This window comes from Sapajus apella, unplaced genomic scaffold (genome assembly GCF_009761245.1).
Source record: "Sapajus apella isolate SASKATOON/1434 unplaced genomic scaffold, GSC_monkey_1.0 scaffold46, whole genome shotgun sequence".
Lineage (NCBI taxonomy): Eukaryota > Metazoa > Chordata > Mammalia > Primates > Cebidae > Sapajus > Sapajus apella.
The window spans coordinates 4,124,799-4,152,179 of record NW_022436986.1 but is presented as its reverse complement, the minus strand read 5'-3'; the positions used below and the strand labels follow the sequence as shown (position 1 = coordinate 4,152,179).

The 27,381-nt window shown below is 39.0% G+C and overlaps 1 protein-coding gene across 2 annotated transcripts; it reads left to right on the top strand.

Annotated features, from left to right (window-relative positions):
* The first annotated feature begins 1,677 nt into the window (after positions 1–1,677).
* On the top strand, positions 1,678–27,381 carry XPA (XPA, DNA damage recognition and repair factor). 2 transcript variants are annotated; one of them, XR_004257466.1, is made up of 7 exons: positions 1,678–1,966; positions 6,760–6,870; positions 10,254–10,359; positions 12,594–12,759; positions 14,406–14,523; positions 17,287–17,517; positions 24,657–27,381. XR_004257466.1 is itself a non-coding variant. In XM_032240147.1 (6 exons), the coding sequence occupies exons 1-6, from the start codon at positions 1,795–1,797 to the stop codon at positions 24,803–24,805; spliced, it is 822 nt and encodes a 273-aa protein (XP_032096038.1). In that variant the 5' UTR covers positions 1,679–1,794; the 3' UTR covers positions 24,806–27,336. The 2 variants fall into 2 exon arrangements, 1 of the variants encoding a protein (XP_032096038.1); XM_032240147.1 differs by lacking the exon at positions 17,287–17,517 and having other exon boundaries at positions 1,679–1,966; positions 24,657–27,336.

Sequence of the window (27,381 nt, the reverse complement as noted above, 5' to 3'; positions counted from 1 at the left end):
TTGTTGGCCATCTGTATATCCCCTTTGGAAAAATGTCGATTTAAGTCCTGTGCTCATTTTTAAATTGGGTTGTTTGTCTTTTTGTTGTTGAGCTGAAAGTGTTTGTTATAAATTTCTGGATACCAGACCTTTATTAGATATTTTTTTTTTCTTTATTAGATATTTGATTTGCAAATATTTTCTCCCATTTTGTGGATTCCCTCCCCACAATTTTCTTCATAGTGTTCTTTGATGCAGAAAAGTTTTTAATTTTTTTTTTTGAGACAGATGTTATTGTGTTGCCCAGGCTGGAGTGTAGTAGTGCCATCACAGCTCACTGCAGCCTTGACCTCCCAAGATGGGTTCTTGTTACATTGCCTAGGTTGATCTTGAACTCCTGGGTTCAAGCAATCCTCCTGTGTTGACCTCCCAAAGTACTGGGAGTACAGATGTTAGCCACTGCAACTTGCTAATTTTTTTTTTTTTAATAGTGATGGGGTCTCACTATGTTGCCTCAGCTTGTCTTGAGCTCCTGACCTCTAGTGATTGTCCTGCCTTGGGCTCCTAAAATGTTGAGATTACAGGTATGAGCCACTGTGCTCAGCCTAGTTCTTAATTTTGATGAAATGCAGTGTTTTTTTCTTTTGTTGCTTGTGCTTTTGGTATTATGGAATTTTAAATATTTTCACTTGGACAAGATCAATGGCTAGGAAGAAAGAAGGATCTGAGGGGAAGGGAGATGGGGATGGCTTGAGATTTCTATCTCCAGTTCAATCAGAAGATTTCAGCATGTAACTGCTTTATATAAGGTTTTGCAGCTTTATGTATATGTGGCCAATAGATTAGAACTACTGAATTGTGTTTCTGAAACTTTAACCATTAAATATTATTGGGAAACATCAGTGTGTCAGGTTGTCTTTCTAAAAGCCAGTCCTAAATGGTATAGGTAGTAATTAGAAGTTAATGTTTTCTGGTTTCAATTAAGTATTATTTGTAACAAAGAGAAAGCATACATTTTTGGGAAAGCCTGCTATTTTCTTTTGTTCCACTGGCCACACCTTTGGGAAGTCAGGATATTTCCCCCAGATCCAAACCCACTGTCTACCTGGCAGCAGCTCATCCTCACTGAAGGAATGTTCCATGGAAAAGATAGCCAACCTTATGCATTTCAGCCCTGGACCAAATGCTGCATTTGCCTGAGGTCACCCAGCAAGCTAAGTGGAAGTTTCAAGCCAGGTTTTCTCATTTTAAATCTAAAGCTGTGTCTCTAGGCCTTGTATCCAACATAAAATCAGGGCTGTATGACTGGCACTACTGCAACTCACTGTTACCATTTTTTGAGGTCTTCTACATGCCAGGTATTGTCCTGGCAATCTCATCTTCCCAACGACTCAGTAAATGGTTCCATAATTATCCTCATTTTACCACTGAACAAACTGAACTCGGGTTAAATAATTTGCCCAAGGTCACACAGAGTTTTACTCTCAAGAGCTCAGACTTTGACTCGAAAGCCCATACTCTGAATCACCAAGCAAGACTTTAAAGGTGACCAGGTCCTGAGATATGATCTCATCAGCACAGACCCTTCTCCTAGCTGACAAGTGAGCAGGTAAGTAGGTGGGTACTCCTGGCTGTGCGCATGCCCAGACTCCGCCCAGCGCCCCTGCCGGCCACCCCGGTCCCCTTAACTGCGCAGGCGCTCTCACTCCGAAAGGCCGCTGGGTGAGCGCAGAGGCGGTGCAGGGCGGCGGACTCGCCTAGGCGCGCCGAGCGTGTGCGTGGGGTTGCGAGCTACGTCCTCGGAGGGGGTCGGAGATGGCGGCGGCCGACGGGGCTTCGTCGGAGGCGGCGGCTTCAGAGCAACCCGCGGAGCTGCCTGCCTCGGTGCGGGCGAGTATCGAGCGGAAGCGGCAGCGGGCGCTGATGCTGCGCCAGGCCCGGCTGGCTGCTCGGCCCTACCCGGCGTCTGCGGCTGCGGCTACTGGAGGTTTGGGCCGCGGCGGCGCTTCCCCCTTCCCTCTCCCCGCCTCCCTGGTCCCCAGACTGGCTCGCGCAAGCCGAGTGCCGGGGTCCGGGGTCGCGTCAGCTCCGCTGGCGTCTGGGCTCAGATTCTCCCCCAGTCGGGGAGGGAATCCGCCCAGCTGGCTTGTCAAAGCGTTCTGTCTACGACCACAGAGCGTTCCGCGGTCGCACCTGGGCCTCCTGAGCCCCAATCCCGGACCTTCCTCGCTGCACCTCGGCTGCTCGGCTTCGGCTTTTCGTTTAGGGATGCAGCCGCCCCCGCCGAGAGGTGCCAGCCAGTGCCAGGTGTCAGAACCTCAGCTGTCCCAGAAAGAGGAGTTAGACTAGTTCTTGGTTCTGAGCGATATACCTAGAACTAGTTGATGGAAGAGGCAGATCTTGGTGTTCGTTAGGGAGAACTTTCAACATTTGTAGTTGCCAAAAGTGCAATGGATTGCTTCTCGTGAGCGTCCCATTACTAGAAGCGCTCAAATAGGAACTGGAAGAACCCTTACTTATATGGAGGAGAGGAAATTTCAGCAATCAGAAGAAGGGACTGGATAGTAAACCTTTAAGATTCTAATCCCTGGATTCCATGAGTCTTTCTTGGACGTGCGACCTTGGCAAAAAGTAGATGCTCAAAACGTGTTTATTGAAGTAAATTAAGGACTGATCTCTCATTGCGAATTATTCTTTTATAGAATTTGTCACTGGGTCAACTAAATTTTTTTCAGGGTACTTGAAATATGGTTTGGTTGACAGGCAGTTCTTCAGGATTACCTCTGTAACATGAGGTACATGTGTTGCGAAAGTTCTGTACTGTACTGTGTCGAGCACAGTTTAGAGCTGTATTGTCTCTTACTGTTTTTTATCAGCCAGAAGTAGTGAGAGTGAGAAGAGTCTGAGGCTGGCAGCATATCTTGATATTCATACTAACACCGAAATTGCAAATTCTGGCTACTTTTGGTGGTACTGGTCTCATCCTTTGTGCTTTGTAGTGGTTTTCTTTTATTCTTTTCTCAGCTTGAGGCACGCTAGAGTCTGACAGAAAGTTCATTTGCCCTGATTAATTCATATTCATGATTCCATAAAGGTTTCCAGGTTTATACTTCATGGCTGTGGAACAGAAGGTACAACATAGCAAAAACTGACATTAAATTAAACTTTTGAACATGGAAAGCAAGGTAGAATGAACATTCTGTAAGATTTCTTAGGCAGTTCCCCAAGAACTGAACTGTATTGTAGCATTGGGTACAACCCACCGTGTTTCAAGAGTTACATAAGTGCCGGGATTTTTATCTTTGTGGTACTTTTATTTCATGGTACTATACGATTTTCTTCTTCTCTGTGTGCCATGACATATGCCATGAAAGAGACTGAAAAAAACTTGCTTAGAATATGAAGAATGGTGGTAAGGTCCTGGGGAAACAGCAAGGCATAGCAGCAGAGAGAAATTGGGCTTTGTTTTGGGCATGAGTTAGCATTGTTTAGGATCCTGCTCAGGTCATGGCCTTGACTACTCCAGCTTTCCCTGTTCTTAATTCTCATTGTGCTTACTGGCATTCCATTCATTTGCCTTGCTTTTTATATTACATATTCCGGTACATTCATTCATTTCTGTCCATCCAGTTGGTACGCATGGAATGTTTACTCGGAATTACACAGGTAAAGGCACTCAGTCTAATGAAGGGATACAGAGATACAAACAGGTGTTATAGTGTGAGATACGAACAGGTGTTATAGTGCTATTAACAGTGGAAACAGGCTTATAATCTAATCCTTTCATTTAATAGGGGGAGAAATTGAGGCCAGAGAAGGAGAGTGACTTTAGCAGAATAAAACATATTGTCTTTTTAAATAAAGGGGGCCGGGCGCGGTGGCTCATGCCTGTAATCCAGCACTTTGGGAGACCGAGGCGGGTAGATCATGAGGTCAGGAGTTCGAGACCTGCCTGGCCAAGATGGTGATACCCTGTCTCTACTAAAAATACAAAAATTAGCCAGGCACAGTGGTGGGCATCTATAATCCCAGCTACTTGGAAGTCTGAGGCAGAAGAATCGCTTGAACCTGGGAGGCAGAGGTTGCAGTGAGCCGAAATCCACAGCAGTCTAGCCTGGGCAACAGAGCAAGACTCTGTCTCAAGAAAAAAAAAAAAAGGTAATTAAAAAATGGAGGTGTAACATACTGTAAAATGTACTCATCCGAATTTTACCTATGTAAATGGTTGTGTAAACACCATAGTGATCAAGATTTGTACACTTCCAGAACCTTAAAAGTTTTCCTGTGGCTCCTTGCTAGTCAGTGTCCACTCTCCACTCTCAAAGTAATACTCTTGTGACCATTTGATTGGTATTACCTATTCCCGAAGCTCATGTACATTGAGCCATACAGTATCTGACTTTTTGTGCAACATAGTAACCGAGAGATTCATGCATTTTGTTGCATGCATTGGTAGTTTGTGCATTTATATGTTGTATAGATTCTTTTGTATTATGCCACAATTTTTCCATTTTCCTTTTGGTGGATATTTGGGTAGTTTCCACTTTGGGGCTGTTATGAATACAACCTCCATAAACATTCTTGTTTGTCTTTTTTTGTTTGTTTTTTCTACTTTTTTTTTTAAAATTACATTTTAGGTTTTGGGGTACATGTGAAGAACATGCAAGATTGTTGCATAGGTACACGCATGGCAGTGTGATGTGCTACCTTCCTCCCCATCACCTATATCTGGCATTTCTCCCCACGCTCTCTCTCCCCAATTCCCCACCCCCTGCTGTCCCTCCCCTATTTCCCCTCTACAGATCCCAGTGTGTGATGCTCCCCTCCCTGTGTCCATGTATTCTCATTGTTGAACACCCACCTGTGAGTGAGAACATGTGGTGTTTGATTTTCTGCCCTTGTGTCAGTTTGCTGAGAATGATGGTTTCCAGGTTCATCCATGTCCCTACAAAGGACACAAACTCATCGTTTTTGATGGCTACATAGTATTCCATGGTGTATATGTGCCACATTTTCCCTGTCCATTCTATCATCGATGGGCATTTGGGTTGGTTCCAGGTCTTTGCTATCGTTAACAGTGCTGCAATGAACATTCGTGTGCATGTGTCCTTATAGTAGAACGATTTATAATCATTTGGATATATACCCAGTAATGGGATTGCTGGGTCAAATGGAATTTCTATTTCTAGGTCCTTGAGGAATTGCCACACTGTCTTCCACAATGGTTGAACTAATTTACACTCCCGCCAACAGTGTAAAAGTGTTCCTATTTCTCCACATCCTCTCCAGCATCTGTTGTCTCCAGATTTTTTTAATGATTGCTATTCTAACTGGCATGAGGTGGTATCTCAATGTAGTTTTGATTTGCATTTCTCTAATGACCAGTGATGATGAGCATTTTTTCATATGTTTTTTGGCCTCTTGTTTATGTCTTTTAGTGGACATACACACACACGTCTATTGTGTATATGCCTGGAGATGGAATTGCTGGGTCATAGTAGAGGTGTAGTTATGTTAAGCTTTAGTAGATATTGCCAAACAGTGGTTGTATCAGTTTCCAATCTCACCAGCAGTGTACGGCAGTTCGGTTGCTCCACATCCTCTCGCTCGGTATTGTCATGGTATTGTCAGTGTTTTTCATCTTAGACATTCTGGTGCGAGTCTAATGATACTTCATTATGGTTTTAATTTGTATTGTCCCAATGATTAGAGATAATGAGAACCTTTTTTTGTTCTTTTGGCCATTTGGATATCCTTATTTGTGAAGTGCCTATTCAGATCCTTTGCCTATTTTTAGGAAAGTTGGGTTATTTGTCTTTTACTGATTTAGAGGATTTGATTATGTATTCTGAATGTGAGTCCTCTGTCAGACATGCATACATTAGTCCTCTCTTATCCAAGATTTCACTTTCTGTGGCTTTAGTTACCCACAATCAACCGTGGCCCAAAATATGAAATGGAAATTTCCAGGTGTGCACGTGTGCACACACACATAACAATACACCCCACTGCTGGGGTTCTGGCTGAGATCACCTTGAATCTTTAGATAAATTTGTGAAGAATTGACATTTTTATAATACTGAGGTTTAAAATCCATACATAGTATATTTCTCCGTTTAATTATTTTGAGATGGAGTTTTGCTCTGTTGCCCAGGTTGGAGCGCAGTGGTGCGATCTTGGCTCCTTTTCCTGGGTTCAAGCGATTCTCCTGCCTCAGCCTCCCAAGCAGCTGAGATTACAGGCCTCTGCCACCACACCTGGCTAATTTTTTTTATATTTTAGTAGTGATGTGGTTTCAATCATGTTGACCAGGCTGGTCTTGAACTCCTGACCTCCTCAGGTGATCTACCCACCTTGGCCTCCTAAAGCGCTGGCAGTACAGGCGTGAGCCACCGTGCCTAGCCTATTTCTCCATTTATTTAAGTCCTCTTTGATTTCTCATAGTGTTTTGTAGTTTTCAGTGCAGAGATTTTACACATGTTTTCCTAGGTTTTTATTTCTTAATTCTAATTGTAGATTCCTGTGGCTATTTTACATACATAATCACATCAGCTGTGAATGGATCCTGTTTTACTTCTTTCTTTTCATCCTTTGTGCCTTTTGGTTTTCTAGCCTTGTTGCACTAGCTGGGACCTTCAGTATAATGTTGAATAGAAGTAATTATTGTGGACATCTATATGTTTGAGATACATTGAATTTAAAGGAATTTGCTGTTTATGCAGAAGGAAACATGTGGACTTACCTACTTTAATTGTTGACTACTTTCACTTACTTTCCTAGGCATGGCTAATGTAAAAGCTGCCCCAAAGATAATTGACACAGGAGGAGGCTTCATTTTAGAAGAGGAAGAAGAAGAAGAACAAACAATTGGAAAAGTTGTTCATCAACCAGGTAAAGTGAGTTTTTCAAAAATAAGCATCTAGATTGGTTATTTTGAGTAACATGCATAATTCTATGCAAACTGATGCTAAATAAATGCCATACTTTAATCGGAGTACATTTGTGATAAAGTTTGGCAGTTTTGCTGATAGAGTTAAAAAACAAAGAAACAGCCATGCATGTGGAAATGATTATTTAACTTGTGGCTGATGCACTTAGGGTTTGATGCTCTCTGTTGTTTTATAAAAGGCAGGGTTAGCCAGTATATTGGCTGATAGAATAAATACTCAAAATTATCTTGATAGGACGAAATGAGGCACCAGAACTAAAGAGATAACATTTAGGACATTCTTTTATTTATCTGTGGAGAAAGAAAGCAGATTACAAAGTATAAGATAGACCAGCATAAAAAGAAAGCTATAACTATGATCTAAGGTTAGTGCTCTGGTAAATCACTTATATGTATACATATCTTCACAGTGAGGATACTTTCACACTCTTTGGGAAGAAAATAGAAATGCTTTATTTTGTTCATAAGTTTGGCAGCCAACAGTGCAATATAACAGCTTAAAAAAACCCACAAAACCCTATTCTAGTCTTTAGTTGCAGCTACAAAAGTGTTGTGCATCCATGTAGGTGGTTGCCCTGCTCTAATCTGTGTGTGCAGAAGCTGAGACTTGAAGGATTAAAATGTTTGTTTTATTTGCACCAGGGACTGGTTTCATGGAAGACAAAACCTGGGGTGGGGTGGAGGGGCAGCAGGTATGGTTTCAGCATGATTCAAGCACATTACGTTTTATTGTGTACTTTATTTCCATTATTATTACATTGTAATATATAATGAAATAATTACACAACTCTTGCTTATGGTAGATTGCCAGTTTCTGAGTGGTAGATGTAAAAGGGAGTGACAGAGTTTGAAAATCATCATTGTGTTTATTTAGGAGTTCCCATTATAAAGAATGTTTTAAATTAGAAAACTGTACATTGTATATGTTTTGATTAATGGTGCAGTAGCTTCCTAATTGGTATTTCTACCACAGTTTCTCTACATTCTAATGCATCCTGGTAATTTTTTCAAAGATACCGCTTTGATTATCACTAACCCTGTTCCAAAATTTTTAGTTTTTCCTTTTGTCTATAGCTGTGCTCCTCTTAATCTTCTACAAAAAACCTTTTTTTTTTTTTTTTAAAGTTTGGAGATTAGTGTGTTAGAAGGAGGTAAGGGAAGGCAGTGATAGGAATATTTTGAAATAAACAGTTAATAAATGACAACTCCCTTTATCTTGCCTTTTTTTTTTTTTTTTTTTGAGAGATGGAATTTTGCTCATGTTGCCCAGGCTGGAGTGCAGTGGCACGATCTTGGCTCACTGCAACCTCGGCCTCTGCAACCTCCGCCTCCCAGCTACAAATGATTCTCCTACTTCAGCCTCCCGAGTAGCTGGGATTATAGGCGCCCACCATCATGCTTAGCTAATTGATGCCTGGCTAATTTTTGTATTTTTTGTAGAGACAGGATTTTGCCATGATGGCCAGGCTGGTCTCGAACTCCTGGACTCAAGTGATCCACCCACCTTGGCCTCCCAAAGTGCTGGGATTAGAGGCACTAATCCCAAGTCACTGTGCCCAGCCTTACTAGTAAAATTTATAAAAGTACTAGGAGAAACAATTCTTAAAACTTCCTTAGCTAGGCATTTGAAGTCCTTAAATAACCTAGCTTTACCTTACTTAGAGTGGTTTTTCTGTGCTGGGAGTTGAGGATACATGGCTGAATACAGTCTCTCCCTTCAAGGAGTTTATAATCCAGTAGGTGAGACAGATAAAGAAGAAGCTATTTGCTTTGTTGGTAGGAGGTAGAATGAAGGAGAAAAAATTTTTCCATTTGGAAGTGAATTCTGTTGTTGTCTCTTTTCTACTATTACCATGCTCATTATTGCTCTTTCCCATGTAATGTTGGTGCCCTGTCTGTAAGGAGATCCCTTTTCACCCTACCACTCTGGGACTAATCTCTTTTGTATTTCAACAGTGCTGTTGTAGGCAGAATAATGGCCCCCAGGGATGTCAATGCCTTAATTACCCTGGAACCTATGAATATATTATCCTTATCATAGCAAAAAGGACTTTGCAGATATGATTAAGGTTAAAGACCTTGAGATGGGGAGATTATCCTGGGTTATCGAATGTACACACAAGTTTCCTTAGAAGTGGAAGAGGGGCCAGGCGAGGTAGCTCATGCCTGTAATCCCAGCACTTTGGTAGACCAAGGTGGGTGGATCACATGAGGTCAGGAGTTCGAGACCAACATGGCGAAACCCTGTCTCTAATAAAAATACAAAAATTAGGGCTGGGCATGGTGGCTCATGCCTGTAATCCCAACACTTTGATAGGCTGAGGCAGGTATATCACAAGGTCAGGAGTTCGAGACCAGCCTGGCCAACGTGGTGAAACCCCATCTCTACTAAAAATACAAAAATTAGCCTGACGTGATGGTGTGTGCCTGTAATCCCAGCTACTCAGGAGGCAAAGGCAGGAGAATCACTTGAACCTGGGAGGCGGAGGTTGCAGTGAGCCAAGATCGCACCACTGCGCTCCAGCCTGGGTGACAGAGCAAGCTAAACCACCCCCCCAAAACCCCAAAATTAGGCATGGTGGTGCACACCTGTAATCTCAGCTACTTGGGAGGCTGAGGCAGGAGAATCACTTGAATCCAGGAGGCAAGGGAGGCGGAGGTTACAGTGAGCCGAGATTCCATCACTGCACTCCAGCCTGTGCAACAGAGCAAGACTCTATCTCAAAACAAAACAAAACAAAACAAAAACAGAAGAGGAAAGCTGAGAGTCAGAGGGACGTGTATTATGGAAGAAGTGAGTGCTGCAATGTGAGAAGCCATCACTGCTGGCTGTGAAGATGGAGGAAGGGGTCATGAGTCAAGGAATGCAGGCAGCCTCTAGAAGCCAGAAAAGGCAAGCAGATGGATTCTTGCCTAGAGCCTCCAGAAAGGAATGCAGACCTGCCAACACCTTGATTTTAGCCCACTGAGACCCATGTCAGAATAGTCTAGAGATCTGTGTGATAATAAATGCATGTTTTAAGCCACTCAGTCAATGGTAGTTTCTTATAGCTGCAGTGTAACACTAATACAAGTACCTTGCACACAGCTGGGATTCAGAAATACTTATTGAATTGCTAAGTTTTTTTCTTTATGTTACATCCTTTTTTTTTCCTCTTTAAAAAATTGTTTTTATAGATAAGCATAATCAAGATCTTATTTGCTCTTTTACTTAAATATATTTATGGTAGGCGTAACATGCATGCTGATAAGCTAATAAGATAGAGGAGAATATATTGTTCTAGTCATAAAAAAGGAAACTTAGAGTTCATTTTCCTTTTCTTAGGACCTGTGATGGAATTTGATTATGTAATATGTGAAGAATGTGGGAAAGAATTTATGGATTCTTATCTTATGAACCACTTTGATTTGCCAACTTGTGATAACTGCAGGTACTTATTTTAGATGGTGTTCTTAATTGCCAATGTTTATGTGTAGGTTTAGGACAAAACAAGTTATATCTGTTTGGATGTGATATTTTCTTAATAATTACGATTTTTATTTTGGGCATTTCCTAAAATTTCTTTGGTTTCTACTTTACCAAATACAGTAGATCTGTGCTTATTAAAGCTTATGATATACCCCATAAAATAGGAAGGATGCCAGTGGTTCTGCCATATAAATTTCCTTTTCCCTTCTGGTGGCCTGAGTTTTTTTGTTTTTGTTTTTAAACATCTCTCAGTGGCAGACTCCTAACACTTCTCTTCTCCCAGCCCTAATGATCCCTCTATATCTTAATTATTCCAGGGTGTGTTTATACCTGGGTCAGAAGACTGGGGCCTTCAGTGAGAGGACAGTAGCTCATAATACCTTTTTTCATTCATCTTTTTCTACCCTCATAGATGAGGAAAAATCATATTCTTCCCTTCTTTTTCTTCTTCTAGACTTTATCCTCTTTTTATATCATCCACAATAACCTTTCTCAGTTCACATGGTTCTCCTGTCGCTACTGTTTACTCAGCCAAATGCTGTTGATGTCTTTTGCACACTGAAGGTCCTATCTTGGAATCTTAGTTGACCCTCTTATCTGTTCCCTGTTCTTACTTTGTCCCTACAGCCTTAAATCAGCTCCTCACCTGACTGAAGGACCTACCCTTTCAAAGTCCCTTCTGCAGACATTGGGAGCCATCATGATTGGCTTGTTGCTGAGTGGAATCTTCAGTAGATAGAGAGGGAGATGTGGTCCCTGGCCTCATGGTCAGATATACGGCTGGGAATGTTCTGGCACCGCAGCTGGAACTATAGATGACAAACTCATTTCCCACTGACACAGTGGTTAAGGTCCATAGTCTTGTCATCATTCTCCTTAAAGCCAGTATAGCTTTTGGGAACTGAAACACTCCATATAATTTATTTCCAAGATAAAATGGAAGCAGCCATTGTACCAGTTTAAAGAAAGTTGTGAATATATTACCTTGCCATAGCAAAAGGGACTTTGCAGATATGATTAATGTTAAAGACCTCAAGATGGGGAGATTACCCTGGGTTATCCAGGTAGACCCAATACAAGCACATGAGCTTTCTTAAAAGTGGAAGAGGAGAGCTGAGGGTCTGAGGGACATTCAATTATGGAAGAAGTGAGTGATGCAATATGAGAAGCCACCATCACTGGCTGTGAAAGCGGAAGGAGGGCGTCCTAAGTTAAGGAATGCAGGTGGCCTCCAGAAGCTAGAAAAGGCAAGGAGATGGATTCTTACCTAGTGCCTCCAGAAGGAACGCAGTCTCTGCCAACACCTTGAAAAGTCTGGAAACGTTACACTTTTATGTTTAATCATTATCAGGAACATAGTCCTCCATTCTTTTTCAACATCAAGATTATAGTTATAGTACAGTATAGTCTGCATGTCTCCCGTTAGTTTATACTTCTGAATTATTTAGCTTTCATACAGCTATTCCTAGTTTTAACTTTTATGGTTTTGTGACAGAATCCTCTGATAGAAACTTTGATTTCTCCCCTCCCTGACCTGTACCTGCTCTTTAGTGTTTACCATTTCAGTAAAGGCAGCTTCATTCACTGGCTGTGTCTCCACTCTCTTGTGTGTATTAATTCCAAACCTGTTTGGCTCTATGCTCAAACCATATCCTGAAAACATCTGCATCTCCTCCTCTTCCACTGCTGCCTTAGCCTAGGCCACCACCAGCTCTTGCCTGGACCACTGCAGTAGTGTTGTAACTGGTCTCTCCCCAACTACCCCTTTCACACCCCTAGGGTCTCCTCTTCATACAATATTTTGCTTAAAACTTGGTTTCTAATCCCATTTAGAATAAAATTTTCTTCACCATTGCTTGCAAGGCCGACTGTCTCTGACTGTATCTCCCACCACTCCTCACCATCACTTGTCTTCTAGTTACACTGGTCCCTTGCTGTGTGCTCCATTTGCAAAGTACACCCCTGCCGTAGAGCCTTTGTTAGGAATGTTTCTTCTCTAGATAATATAATTTATTAGAATAAGTAAAAGATAAAGTATTTTTCTGTTAGAATTCCTATGTTGCTAATTTAACCATGAGAGTTGCAGGAAAATGTATTATTTATGTGCTTTTTTGCTGTGGGTGCCCCTAAGTTGATGGGCTATTTGCAATTTATTTAAAATAACTAACTTATATAATAAACTTAATCTGTTTTCAGAGATGCTGATGATAAACACAAGCTTATCACTAAAACAGAGGCAAAACAAGAATATCTTCTGAAAGATTGTGATTTAGAAAAAAGAGAGCCAGCTCTTAAATTTATCGTGAAGAAGAATCCTCATCATTCACAATGGGGTGATATGAAACTATACTTAAAGTTACAGGTCTCTAATAAGTTGTATTTATTAATTTTAACTCTGGTAAAGTTTTAACAACAAACTAGTTATAATTAGTTTGGTTTTTGCTTACAGAGTGTGAAAAAACTCTTTCCCTAGTTTTGCATATGTGTGACAGTCATGCATAATGACATTTAGTAACATGTTTTCTCATTCATTTTTCAAATAAAATTTGAAATAAAATTTTACAAAAAAAGCAAAATGAGAAAACATGTTACTGTCATTATGCATGACTGTCACAGGTATGCTATCATTTTTTTGCGAAAGGTCTTACTCTGTCACTCAGGCTGGAATGAGGTCACAGCTCACTGCAGCCTTGACCTCTCCGGCTCAGGTAATCCTGCCTCAGCCTCCTGAGTAGCTTGGATTACAGGCACATGGCACCATACCTGGCTAGTTTTTGGTATTTTTTGTAGAGATGGGGTTTTGCCATATTGCCCAAGCTGGTCTCAAACTTCAGGGCTCATGTGATCCTCCTGCCTTGGCCTTCCAAAGTGCTGGGATTACAGGCGTGACCTGCCATGCCCGGCCTCATTTTGCTTCTGATATGGCACTTTGAAATAAACATGTTGCTATTGGGTGATGTTAAGAGTACAATTTGGAAACTAAAACAGGGCATGACTCCCATTCCAGCCTTTTTTAGTTTCCAAATTGTACTCTTAACATCACCCAATAGCAACATGCCTTCTTATCACTTGATGCTTTTATTTTATACTTAGTGAAATAGTGCCATTACTTTATTATGGATTTTTGTCATATATCACAACTTTTGCATACGTAAAAGGGAAAATGCAAGTGCAAAAAGACTTAGTAAGGTATTCCTAAACTTCTTTACATTGAGTTCAATTCTTCTGCACCACTTTTGGACTCAGAATTTTTAAGTACTTTGGTGAGGCAGCGTTTTCAGGGATGTTAAATTATGGAAAACATGATGTCCCAAAATCTATGAAATACAAGTATATCACTTGATTATGTTAAGAAATTTGAGTTTGGCTACACTGATTAATATTATGGTCCTTTTAACATATTGTGAGAGGTATCCTGGGCATAATTCTTAGTGTGTAAATTATTCTCTTAAAATGTAAGTAAATATTATAAAGAGTAAAGGAATATAATGTAAAGTTTTAAAAGTAGAATGAAGACTTTTATTTTGGTACCAAAATTAAAATAGATATCCTGCAGATCATAAGTCGATAGAAACAATTATTGATCTTGAAGGAGATGAGTAGTGGTAATTGGTAATTTCCTGTGGTTGGAGATTTTTGGAGATGACCTCATATTTAGGTCTGATTTGGCTAATCTGTCAACAAACTGTTTCTTTGGTGAGCCTGCCACAGTTGGTGAAACTCACTGACCACATGTACTTTTGATTCCTGTGACAATACAGTCAGAGGACAACTTTCCTATTTATAATGTAATTCAGCATACATTTACTGAGAGTTTTATAGGTTTAGATAGATGTTTTATTAGACTTGTTTCTGATCATTGCTATTTTAAATCTTTAAATTTCTAGTAAATAGTTATTAATTTATACTTAGATAATTCTTTGGTACCTGTGGATTTGATGATTATAACTTTATAATATTTTGCAAGTCTGAATCACAACTCATTTAAATGTGGATTTTGTGTTGTAGATTGTGAAGAGGTCTCTTGAAGTTTGGGGTAGTCAAGAAGCATTAGAAGAAGCAAAAGAAGTCCGACAGGAAAACCGAGAAAAAATGAAACAGAAGAAATTTGATAAAAAAGTAAAAGGTAAATGGCCACATTTTATATCATGAAGGATTGTGTTTTACCATTTCTCAAAAAGCCTTTAGCTAGATTCTTCCTGTTTAATGTCACCAATAGATTGGAATGTGATTTTTAGAGGATGATAATGACTTAAGTTTGCCCTCAGTATGTTGGTCTTTAAGGCACTCAGTTCAAACCTCACAGTACTACATTTCTGAAAAGATGTATGTCATCATCTTAAAGCGAATCGTGTTTTTATATAGAACAATGTGAGTATCAGGAGTGGTATCACTGGTCAAGGATTTGGCATCAATTAAATCTTAAGTATGATCATCAGTGTTATAAAAAACACCCACCAACAAACCTCTCTAAGTGCTTAAAGTGAAAAGCCATGCCCTAAGTCTTAGTTCTCTAATTCAGCAGCTAGAAGACCACTTTTATTTTACATATGACCAAAAGACCCAGAAAGGTGGGGTGACTTGTTACATAGTTGTTGGCAAAGTTGAGACTGGAACCGGGCTTTTTTGACTGAAAGTCTCCATGAAGTAGTCATTTCTCTATCCATGTGTCTGTCTCTGTATGCTTTCCCTTGTCCATCTATCTCTGCATTAATTTGTCCCTGTTATCCAACCATGTATGTACGTCTGTTAATTCTATCTTTTCATCCATCAATGCATCCAAAGTGTCAACTATGTGCCAGGCACTGTGCTAAAATAACATAAATGTTGGAGTCAGTGTTTGTCAGGAGGGAAACTTGAAATTGTCCAAATGTGCTAGGTACTGTGATAGTGATGAACATGCAGTGCTGCAGGATCACAGAGGTCACTTTCTGCTCTATCTCAGAACTGCTAAAAGTCTCAAAAAAGTAAACATAAATGTTCTTCATGCAGTAATTATGCAGAATCCCACTGTAGTGTACAGTTTGTAGAGATAACACATTTTGTGTATTTATTGGGTTTTTAATATACGGTATACTAAATTAATTCACTTAAAATGAACGTCCTGCCGGGTGTGGTGGTGCACACCTGTAATCCCAGCACTTTGGGAGCCAAGGCAGGCGGATCATGAGGTCAAGAGATCGAGACCATCCTGACCAACGTGGTGAAACCCCATTTCTATTAAAAAATACAAAATTAGTTGGGCTTGGTGGTATGTGCCTGTAGTACCAGCTACTCAGGAAGCTGAAGCAGGAGAATCGCTTGAACCCAGGAGGCAGAGGTTGCAGTGAGCTGAGACCCTGCCACTACAGTCCAGCCTGGGTGACAGAGTGAGACTCCATCTCAAAAAAAAAAAAAAAAAGTCCTACCATAAAATTTTGCTTTTGTTTTTAGGATTCAGAAGTGGTTTTGGAGGGTGAATAAGATAACTCAGATATCTTAAACACAAAAACACAAAACCAAAAATTGAATGTAAGCCTTCCTTGTTGTGAGGAACACAAGTTGTTGTTGTAATCCTTGTCACTTGGAGGATTTATTTTTCCTTTGTCATTACAATTGTAATTCAATTAGTGCAGAAAAGTTAAGAGATTTACAGAGAACCCTTACTGCATGATTTTCCTAAGAGACAGTCATCAGCAGCACTTTTTTTTTACTCTTCCTGTGCTTTTCTATGTTAAGACCCTTAAAAATTTTTTAAATAAAAATGGAAGCACTATTTGACACAAAGTTTAGCAAGCAACTCTATGATCAACATCGTTATATAGATCTTTTTATATAGTTACTTAGCAATCCCTAAATCACTAGGTAAGGCACACTTTCATGGCTTTTGTAGAGAGGTTTCCTATAGCAAGTTATGCCATGTAAGAGCATTTCATTAAAGAACCTTCCCAAAATTAGCCACTGCTGTACTGAGAGGATTTGAAAAGAGTTCTTTTGAATTTAGCCCTTTAATCTTTTCACTGCCCCACACCAGTCCTTCTCTTCCAGTAGCAAGGAGAACCTTGAAAGACAAAGTAGTGAAAAGGCATTTTAAGAGGTGTGAAATGGTGGACAGAGTTATAGATTAGTTATATACTAGCCTAGGTTTTTTTGTTAATTCCAGCTACCTGAAATCACTTCAACTCTTGATTCTCTGCTGCCTCCTTAACCACTTCCAGGTGGTATTTTGGTGCAGATAATAATATATAGATAAAATAGTATTAATTAAAAACCTGTATCTGCAAAGTGGTGAGGTATTTTTTAGAAGGAGGGCTGTCTGTACTTTTTTCTTAGATACTAATTCTGTAGTTTGGTTACAGTGTCATCTAATGGTAACTAAATTCCTGTAATTTGACTAGCAGATTGAAAGATGATGGCATCCATTTCATCACATACTTTTTTCTATAAAAATTCTATGCGGCATATATATTATTAGTATGAACAGAACTCTTAAAAAAGATTTAGGTTTTATTGGTATTACTTTATAAAGAAAGATATGAACTTTACAATTGGCTTTTTTTCTCATTACATTAAATTGCTGCTATTAATCACCAGATAAGCTACTGTCAATTGTCCTCATTTTTGAAGAGTTTGAGCTTGCCCTGAAGCTCAGACTTTTCACAGAGTTAGACCTTTTGGGTCTTGTTTCTTTATTTCAGTTCGCTTTTTATTTGAATGAAGCATGTCTTTTGAGAATATTTTCCCAAGTGGTAACATGAGTGATATATTTTCCAAGTCTCTGTAAATAGAAATGTTTTTCTAAGTTGTTTCTCAGTTCAGTAACATTCCTCCATGGTCTTCTGGTGTTTAATGTGCAGAGAGGTCAGTGTGATGCCTTCTTTAATTATGGCTTCTTGTTGATTTACTTTAGAAGTTGTTCCTGCCTTCCTGAATAGGCCACAAAGGGCTGAGATTGGAGTAGACACTGTAGAGATTAGACACAAGAAGCTTACTGTGCAGTTTTCTCACAAGGCTCAGAACAGAGAGGAATAAAAGCAAGTCTAAAAGTATTTTAGTTGAAAAGAAATTGGAACCTGGTTCCTCTTGGTCTTCTGATTTTGATCCACAAAGAAGCTGACACAGTTTACTTCTTTCTGGGAAGGTAAGAGATTATATTTACCTGCTTTTAAAATATATCTTCTACTTTAGCAGTTTGAGAATTTATCTTACTACAAAAAGAATTTTACAGTTGAAATAGTATATGTATATATATATGTGTGTATATATATATATATATCTGTATTTATATATCTGTAGATACATAAAAATAAGGTGAAAGACAAGAGTTTTCTTGTTAGTGAATTCAAATTGTTACAGATTTTAGATATAAGAAGGCAGAACTGCTATCCAGTCTTTTAACTGCTATCAAAACTCTGTATCAAAATATTCAAAGAACCTATTGAAATTTGGAAAGAGTTCTTTTGAATTTGACCCTTTTCTTTAATCTTTTCAATGCCCTACACCAGTCCTTCTCTTCCAGTAGCAAGGAGCCTTGAAAGAAGTAGCAAACAGGCATCTTAAGGAATATACATTACAGAAATGAGTTATAGATTATAGAAATCAGTTTTGATTTCAAAACTTCAGTATGCACTGGCCTTGATATTAGACGGGAACATTCAGCTGGTTCAAATGTACAGAACGTTTTGGGTTTGCTTGCCAACTCTATAAATAAGGTAGAGTTAAAGCTTTTCTTTTGTTATACTAGCTTTCTCTTATTTAGTACTGGTAGAGGTTACCCTTCTAAAAAGGAAAATTGATTTTCATTATTTATTACTATGTACTTTCCTCCCAAAAGAGGTAGGTAAGAAATTGGGGGACCCCAAGTTTGTAGGTTTTGTACATTTTGGGCCTGTGGTTATATTTATGACCCTTTGGGGTCATCTCTCAAGAGTTTGGGAGACTCAATTCTGTTTCTCTGCATTAGTTTATGGAGGAAAAACTAAGACCAAAGAGTCATTTTGTTATTGTGTTCTTTCCTTGTAATTCTTTTTCTCCTGTTAACAAGGGGCATCATGAGTCAATACCTCCTGCCCTGCCATAAAGTATTCAGAAGTATCTGGTCTCTCTCAGCTACTTGTCTAGTAAGTTTACCTCAGAAGCAAGCAGCATTGGGTTTCTCTGAATACAGACCACCTCTTTTGCAAAATCAAGATGTTAAAAACTGAATACAAGTTTTAGATTGGTATAAAATTTTCATTAAAAATGGTTTTAGGAGAAAATTATTTTGTATAAAAAGTGTAAGCAGTGTCTGAATATATTAGTAAGAAGACTGGTTACCATGAAAATTTTTATAAATTTCCACAAAAGGCAGTCCTTAGTTAATAGCTTCCAGCATTGTGAAATTCTAGGCCAGTGACTAGGAGGTTGTAATGTGGTGAACCACTATGTTGTCTCCAGCTTCAGTTAGGCTTTCAGCGCTGCGTAGGACCTGCACCCACCCAGGTTTCCTCAGCTCCACCAAAATCATTTCAGATCTACAGACCTTTTCCCACTCTAAGTGTTACCTTTCTTTTAAAACTACCTCCTTCTCATTCTTAGCAGTAGGTAGTTGATATCTGCTTTCCAAAGTTTTGTTAAATGAATTAATGTGAAAAAATTATTAATGTTAAGTTTTACCTGATGTTGACATTCGCCATATTTTTTTCTTTCACACACACATATTTTGCCAAGCCATGTAAGTTACTTGCAGACACTGTGATTTTTTTTTTTTTTTTTGAGGTGGAGTCTCGCTTCATTGTTAGGCTGGAGTGCAGTGTTGAGATCTTGGCTCGCTGCAACCTCCACCTCCCGAGTTCAAGCAATGATCCTGCCTCAGCCTCCCGAGTAGCTGGGTCTACAGGCATGTGCCACCACACCCTGCTAATTTTTGTATTTTTAGTAGAGATGGGGTTTTACCATGTTGGCCAGGATGGTCTTGATCTCCTGACCTCGTGATCTGCCCACCTTGGCCTCCCAAAGGACTGGGATTACAGGAGTGAGCCACCGTGCCAGGCCTGTGGGTCTTATAAATATTTCAGCATGTTTCTCCTCAAAACAGTGGCATTCGGCTGGGTGCAGTGGCTCATACCTGTAATCCCAGCACACTGGGAGGCCGAGGCGGGCAGATCATCTGAGGCCAGGAGTTCAAGACCAGCTTGGCCAATATGGTGAAACCTTGTTTCTACTAAAAATACAAAAATTAAAAATTAGCTGGGCATCGTGATGTGCGCCTGTAATCCCAGCTACTCAGGAGGCTGCAGCAGGAGAAATGCTTGAACGCGGGAAGCAGAGGTTGCAGTGAGCTGAGACTGCACCATTGCACTCCAGCCTGGGTGTCACAGCAAGACTCTGTCTTAAAAAGAAAAAAATGGCATTCTTCTATAGAACTAAAGATCAATGATCATAGTCAAGAATTTTAGCATTAATATAATGCTCCTGTCTTGCGCATAATTTAATATTTCCCAGTTGTTTTGGTGTCCTTTATAGCTGTTGGATCTAGGTACTATTCATGGATGATGCATATTGGTAGTTGCTTTGAAACTAGTCCCTCAGTCTGTCTTTCATGACATTTTGCAGTGCCCAGGCCAGCTGCTGTTCAGTGTGTCCATTTAGATTTGTTAGCTGCTTGTATCCTCATGGTTAGGCTCATGTCGAACGTTTTTGGTGGAAATACTTAAAAGGTGATGTGTTTGAGCACTTATCAATAGACACATGGTACCAGCTCTTTGAAGGGAGTGGTAGTTTGCTTAGTTAAACTGGTGTCTGCCAGGTATTTCCACTGTAGAGGTAGTCTTTATCCTTTGTAATTAGTGAGAAATCTAATACTATGTGAATATCTCATTCCTTACCTTTCACGCTGGTTTTAGTACACAGGGCTTAGTCTTACTTGAGTTGGTTATTATTTTGGTGGATATAAATGGTGATTTTCTATTTCTGTCACTTTCTACAATTGTTATTTGGGTTTTGGAAAAAAGAGTTTTTCTTCTTTTAAAAACTGATTTTTATTTTATTTTTTTAAGCATCAGCTGGACTCATGGTTTCTTATTCTGAAGTCAGTGTATTACAGTTCATTCTGGTCATTACTCATTTTGGTGTTCAAATTGTCCAAAATTTGGCCAGTAGAATCTCCTTCAAGCTAGCGCCTGTCTTTTTAAATTATTTTGTTTGGAAATAATTTCAAACTTATAAAAAATTGCAAGGATAATAATATAAAGGGCCACTTATATATCCTTTATCCAGATTACTTACTGTTAACACTTGATGCTATTCGCATCATTTGGATGCTCTTTCTATACGTATACAGTATTTTTTTCTGACCATTTAAGACTAAGTTGTTTATATCACTACCTTTTACCCATAAATATTAGTATATATTTCCTCATAGGGATATATATTCTGTTACATAACCAAAGTATATTGTTAACTTGAGCAAATTTAACATTTAGTGTTTATGTCTAATCTGTCCTCCATATTCTAGTTTTGTTAGTTGACTTAATGTTCTTTTTAGCGATTCCTTTCTAGAACAGAATTCAGTTCAGGATTGCGTGTATTGGCTTTAGAAAGTACCAAGTCTTTCTAAACTTTTATTCTGGGATATTTACATAGCCCATATTTTTTTTAAGACATTGACATTTTTGAAAAGTCTGCTTCCCTTGCCCTGCCTTTTAAAACATGCTTGTCACTTGGGGCAGTTTCTGGTGTGTCCTGCTGATTAGATGCAGGTTATGCATTTCAGGCCAGGGATAGTACGTAAGTGATGTGCTTTTCTCATGGCCTCGTATCTGGAGGCACTCATGTCTAAGCAGCCCTCAGTGGTAACTCTGATTTTTGATTTGGTAAGCAAAAAAAATTTGTATCCTCCTAGATTTAGTATCCATCGATGATTCTTGCTAGGACGTCTTTAGTATGATGGTTATAAGAACTGTCTTCTAATTCCAGCATTCCTTCTGCATTTAAGCAGTTGGCAGTCAACATTCTATAGCATCCTTTGCCCTACTTATTATTGATAAGGATTCATTAATTTGTTTTTCTCCAGTGGCTTTGGTTCATTTCTGTCCTTATTTTGGTGCTCAAATGGTCTGATTTGGCCTAGTGACTAGTTTTTTATCTTTTGACATGTCATTTAAAAATTTTTTTTTTACTTTTGAGACTGAGTCTAGCTCTGTCACCCAGGCTAGAGTGTAGTGGCACAATCTCAGCTCACTGCAACCTCCACCTCCCAGGTTCAAGCAATTCTCCTGTCTCAGTTTACCAAGTACGTGAGATTATAGGTGCATGGCACCATGCCCAGCTAATTTTTGTATTGTCAAGAGATGGGATTTCACTATATTAGCCAGGCTGGTCTCAAACTCCTGGCCTGAAGTGATCTACCCACCTTGGCCTCCTAAAGTGCTAGGATTACAGGCATGAGGCACCGTGCCCGGACTTAGGTCATTTCTTCAGCACTCCTTTCTGCTTTCTAGCACAACAATGTGTATCTGTATTTGTGTCTGTCTATAGATATATGTAAAGTAAACCTTGAGTTTACACTGATTGATACATCCAGTTCTAATCGGAAATTTCATGGTATTATGGATGACGAGAAACCTGGGTCCTGTTATCCTTACTATAGTGACTTGATCAAAGCCCTGTGACTAATTCCCATGACTGTTGCTGCCTCCTTTTCTGGAGGGAGCCCTTTTTCTTAGGCTCTCTCACTCTGCTGTGGATGCTTAGTTGCTCCAGTTAATGGCTTTAGGTCCAAATTGTTCAGAAAGGGAAAGGATGAAAAAAAGCCCAAACCTATTTATTTTTAAATACTTTTTTTTTTTTTTATTTGAGACAGTTTGTCACCTAGGCTGGAGTGCAGTGGTGCAGTCATGGCTCATGGCGGCCTCAACCTCCATGGCTTAAGTGATCCTCCTACTTCAGTCTCCTGAGTAAGTGCGACTACAGGCACGTGCCACTGTGGCTGGCTAATTAAAAAAAATTTTTTTTGTAGAGATGGGGGTTTCACTATGTTGCCCTGGCTGGTCTTGAACTCTTGGGCTCAGGTGATCCTCCAAAGTGCTGGGATTACAGGCATGAGCCACTGCACCTGGCCCCAAATACTTCCTTTCTGGCACAAGTTTTTCCAGGAATGTCTAGTAAATATTAAACATATGGCTTTATTCTTATTATATAGCCTGACACAACAGCTGAAGAATGGGGAGAAAAAGTCAAAGTCAATGTAAAACCTTGGGTTCAATTATGGCTAGAAAGACCGATTTTGACTACAAGTATTTTTTTTTTAGTATTCAGAAAACTTTTCTTTGGTACCTCTTTTTAAGTACACATGACATATTCAAATTAGGCAGAAAAGTTAGTTGGCATGATTGGGCTGCAGTGAAATTTTGTAGGATTTTCAGTGGGATAATCATGCCAAGATGTCTTGCATGAGAACAAAGTTGAAAAGCACGTATTAGAATTGAAGTAGGCAACATCTTCCTTAAATTATCTGAAACCAGGAGGCATCTGTGGAGTTTTGGTTAGCATATCATTTACGTCTTATTTAGAAAATAGCCTAAGGTAAAATTTAAAGGAAGGAGGGCATTCCAGATCTATATACAGAAAAACCAATGTCTTCAGAACAGTAGGAGGATACTGACAGAAATCAGAGGTTTGGATGTTTTTCTTCTAGGCCCAAAACTATGTACAGGTATGTGCACTGAAATAAACTCAAAGTATTTATCATGCCAGAGGTATCCGTCAACATATAACACAACCTTGGGCAGCTTATAATTTCTCTGTGCTTTGGTTTTCTCATCTTTAAAATTGGAATAATTCTACTTACCTTAAAGGTTTGTGAGGATTAAATGCATTTAAAATGGTAAGAACAGTGCCTTATACATAGCCCTGTGTTTGTTTTCATCCTCATGATATCATAACAGCTGAAAATACAAAGATTCAAGTAGTATTCTGATACTACTTATAGATCTAAAATGGATTAGGGAGAATATGTGATTACTTGGTGTATGTGGATTTTTATGGCTGAGATTATAAAAGATAGCTATCATACTCTCCCTTAGGTGATGCCATTGTCAAAGATGATGAACGGGGTGGATCACTGGTGAGATCAGAAATGTAAAGTGTTGCTTTTTATTCATTAATCTAGAAACTAAGAAGTTACTAGATCGTTAATTTTAAGTTAGCACTAAGTTAAGGTAATAGGCAGTGTAAACTTTTTTTTTTTTTTTTTTTTTTTTTTTTTTTTTGCGATGGAGTCTTGCTCTGTAGCCAGGCTGGAGCACAGTGGCGCAGTCTTGGCTCACTGCAACCACGGCCTCCTGGGTTCAAGCAATTCTTCCACCTCAGCCTCCCAAGTAGCTGGGACTACAGGCACGTGCCAAACACCCAATTAATTTTTGTATTTTTAGTAGAGACAGGGTTTCACCATGTTGGCCAGGATGGTCTTGACCTCTTGACCTCGTGATCCACCTGCCTCGGCCTCCCAAAGTGCTGGGATTGGAAGTGTAAACTTTTAAAATATGATTTACTTGGTTGCTTTCAAAGAACCCAATATAATTTTCTTTGTAAAATGATTTTGACATGAAGTAGCAGAAAAAGCTCCAAACTTAGAATATGACCAATGTTCTGGCTTCCCAGTTGGAAGTAAAATTAAAACTCTATGGTTCTTTCCAACTCTTAATATACTGTGATTATTTTTAGCCCTCTCCTAAAATAATGCTGTCATTTTATAAAAACTTCAATAGATTTGAGGTCTGTTACACAAGCACCTTTTCTCACATGAAAACACATCAGCATAGTGGTAAGAGTTCTCAACTTTCTAGTTTTCTTGCAGGCAAAGCTTGACTACCTGATGGTTATAGACATAGGTTCTGACAGGAACTTAGTAATACCGCTTTTTAAAATTATTTCAACTGACTCCTTTTCCTACTGTGGCATTGTTATGTGAAGTCAAATGTACCTGAATGTGTCCTATTCTGTTACTCAACTCACTTCTGAATTTGATTCTATTTTGCTTACCTCCAACCTACATAACCATTCTGAATCTCGTTTCACACTGCTCCAGTGACAACTTAATTCATAGACCAAGCTAGTGAGGTAAGAAAGTAAACTTCCCAAGTTTATATAATAAACTCTGATTTGTTATAAAATTAAGGTAAACTACATATGGTTTAAATACACATAGACACACACACGTACACGGCTGAAAGCTTGATGGATTTTTGGATTCGGTTGAATAGCACCACTGAAAAGATGACTTTTTAATTTTTTTCTTAGAATTGCGGCGAGCAGTAAGAAGCAGCGTGTGGAAAAGAGAGACGATTGTTCATCAACATGAGTATGGACCAGAAGAAAACCTAGAAGACGACATGTACCGGAAGACTTGTACTATGTGTGGCCATGAACTGACATATGAAAAAATGTGATTTTTAGTTCAGTAACCTGTTTTATAGAATTATACATTTAAATAAAGGAAATTAAGATTGGTCCTATTCAAAATTTAAGAAAATGCAATGTCTTCAAAGATGAATGAAACCTTTATATAAGTAATGCTTCAGGAACAATTATGTATGTTACTGCTTAAAAGCAAGTTTGAGTGAAGGTCCACCTGGCCTGGCTGTGTGCAGAATGTCATGTCTGTGATTGTTTTCTTACAACCAGGGATGGGAGCTGAGTGCTAGAGTAGGCGCAAAAGTGGTAGGTCAGCTACAAATTTGAGGACAAGATACCAAAACAAACCGTATAGACTTTGGTACAGGGAAAAGCTTTCAAAAAAGACCGTAGCCAGCTGAACTGGATTCTTAACCAGGAAACAAATAGCAATGGTGGTGTACCACTGTACCCAGGTTCTGGTCATGTTTTTTTAGGACAATTTCTGTCTCCACGATGGCGGAAACAGTGGGGAACTATTGCTGGGAAACGCCCTGATAAATAGCAGAAATAAAACGTTGGAGTTTGATCATGTAACCGCTAGTTAATGAGCATATATTATCGAGGCCACTATATTACAGAAAATAGATTTGTCTAGTTAAGGGATGCTTCTATTGACTCTCTACCCTTATCAGTTTAAGACAATCCTAGTATTCAGACATCACTAACAGCTAAATCTGCTCTACCTAGGTTGGCAAGGTCCCTTCCTCATCTTTCATTTTCAAGTATAATTATAAATTAGGAAAACAGTTATGTTTACTTTGAGAAAAGCATGTTAAATTGCATCAGTACAATTTAACAAAATATTTATTGCAAGGTATGACATACAGTGACATGCCTGCCATCTTTTGTCTGTGTGAACTTCATCAGTGGGGACAGCAACTGCTGAATGTTTGCTCTTACACCTTTGTTTCTTCAAAACTCAATTCCTAGTTCAGTTTTTCTATACACTTAAGCTGCTAGACTGGGACAGAACAGGATCACATCAGCGAATAGTTGTTAAAAGCAACCATTATACATGAAGAGAGGACCAAGAAAAAAAATTAAAACCTACAAATTTCTGTAGAATGTGGATCAAACATAACTAGCCACACTTTTCAGTACATTGTGAAAAAAGATTACAAAGCAGTTTAGACTCAAAGTTACCAATGCCTTAAAGGTTAGTTATCCTTTGGTTTTCTGAGGACAGGAGTCATTTCAAACTACAGTTGACCCTTCAACAACATGGGGTTAGGGATGCCGACACCCCGCACAGTCAAAAATCTGCATGTAACTTTCTACTCCCCCAAAACTTAATCACCAATAACCCAATGCTGAATGGAGACAGACCGATAACAAACAATTAACTCATTTTGTGTGTTATATGCTATATTCTTATAAATAAGATAGAGAAAAGAAAATAAAAATATATTTACTATTTAATTAGTGGATCATCATAAAGGTCTTCATCCTCGTCATCTTCATGTTGAGTAGGCTGAGGAAGACAATGGGTTGGTCTTGCCATCTCAGGGGTGGAAGAAAACCCGTGTGTAAGTGGACCCACACAGTTCAAACCTATGTTGTTCAAGGGTCAACTGTAATTACATATAATTACATAGTTTGTGCTGTGCTTAAGCAATGGGAAGGAGAAACAGTATAAACGAGAATACTTAGCCAAGAACCTAGGTTTCAGTCCTCTAGTAACCCGCCAGGCAACCTGGATTTTTCTGAATAATTGCTTTGTATTTTGTCTTAAATAGTATAGTATTTAAAAACCCTAGGAATTCCCATCTATTAAAGTGCACTACATTCTGTAGCCACTAAAATGGATGGTAAACCAAAGCAAAAATACATCAAAATATGGAAAACGCTTAATGCATCATAAACTTGAAATGTAATAAGAGAAAAATTATATCTTTTGTGCAAATGCACAAATACACTACCAGTAGTTGTACTGGTAATTTTTTTCTAAGGTTTAATGAAAAAAGTCTTAATAATACTAGAAATTTGGAATGTCAGATAATTCCTTATACTTGCATATTATTTTACAACCCACTGTCATCTTATTTCAGCATCAACACCACAGGAAACAAGCTAAGGACTTCGTAGTTTTTTGGACCAGGTTCCATAGAAACAAAATCTGAACTCACCTTCAATTCCAGATACAGTTTCAGTCAATCTGACCACTTCTATGTCCACTTTAGTATTCCGTAACTCACTACAAGACCTTGGACAAACCCAGAGGCTAGAGGAAGTCAGTAGATGCTCTAAGATAATGGTGACCAAACCTGGAATCACGTGGAGGAACTTTAAGGATTACTAAGGATGTCTGTGTTCCACCCTCAGATTGTGGTTTAATTTCAAAATAACTTGAAAGATTCCCAGCTGATTTACATTCAGACAAATCTGAGAACTACTGTTCCAACTCATGTAACACTTATACTAACAAGTTGTGTCTTAAGATACTACTTAAAAATATTTTGAACAGATTTTGTAAAGAAAATTTCAAATGGAGAACACCTTCAGTAAGAAACCACCAGTTTAAGACAAAAAAAAAAAAAAAAAAAAAAAGGAAACAAACCCTACCAGTTTT

Coding starts and splice junctions, on each gene's coding strand:
- XPA (XM_032240147.1), top strand. CDS start 1,795: ATGGCGGCGGCCGACGGGGCTTCGTCGGAGGCGGCGGCTTCAGAGCAA. Junction 10,360..12,593: donor CCAACTTGTGATAACTGCAG/GTACTTATTTTA, acceptor ATCTGTTTTCAG/AGATGCTGATGATAAACACA. Junction 14,524..24,656: donor ATTTGATAAAAAAGTAAAAG/GTAAATGGCCAC, acceptor TTTTTTTCTTAG/AATTGCGGCGAGCAGTAAGA.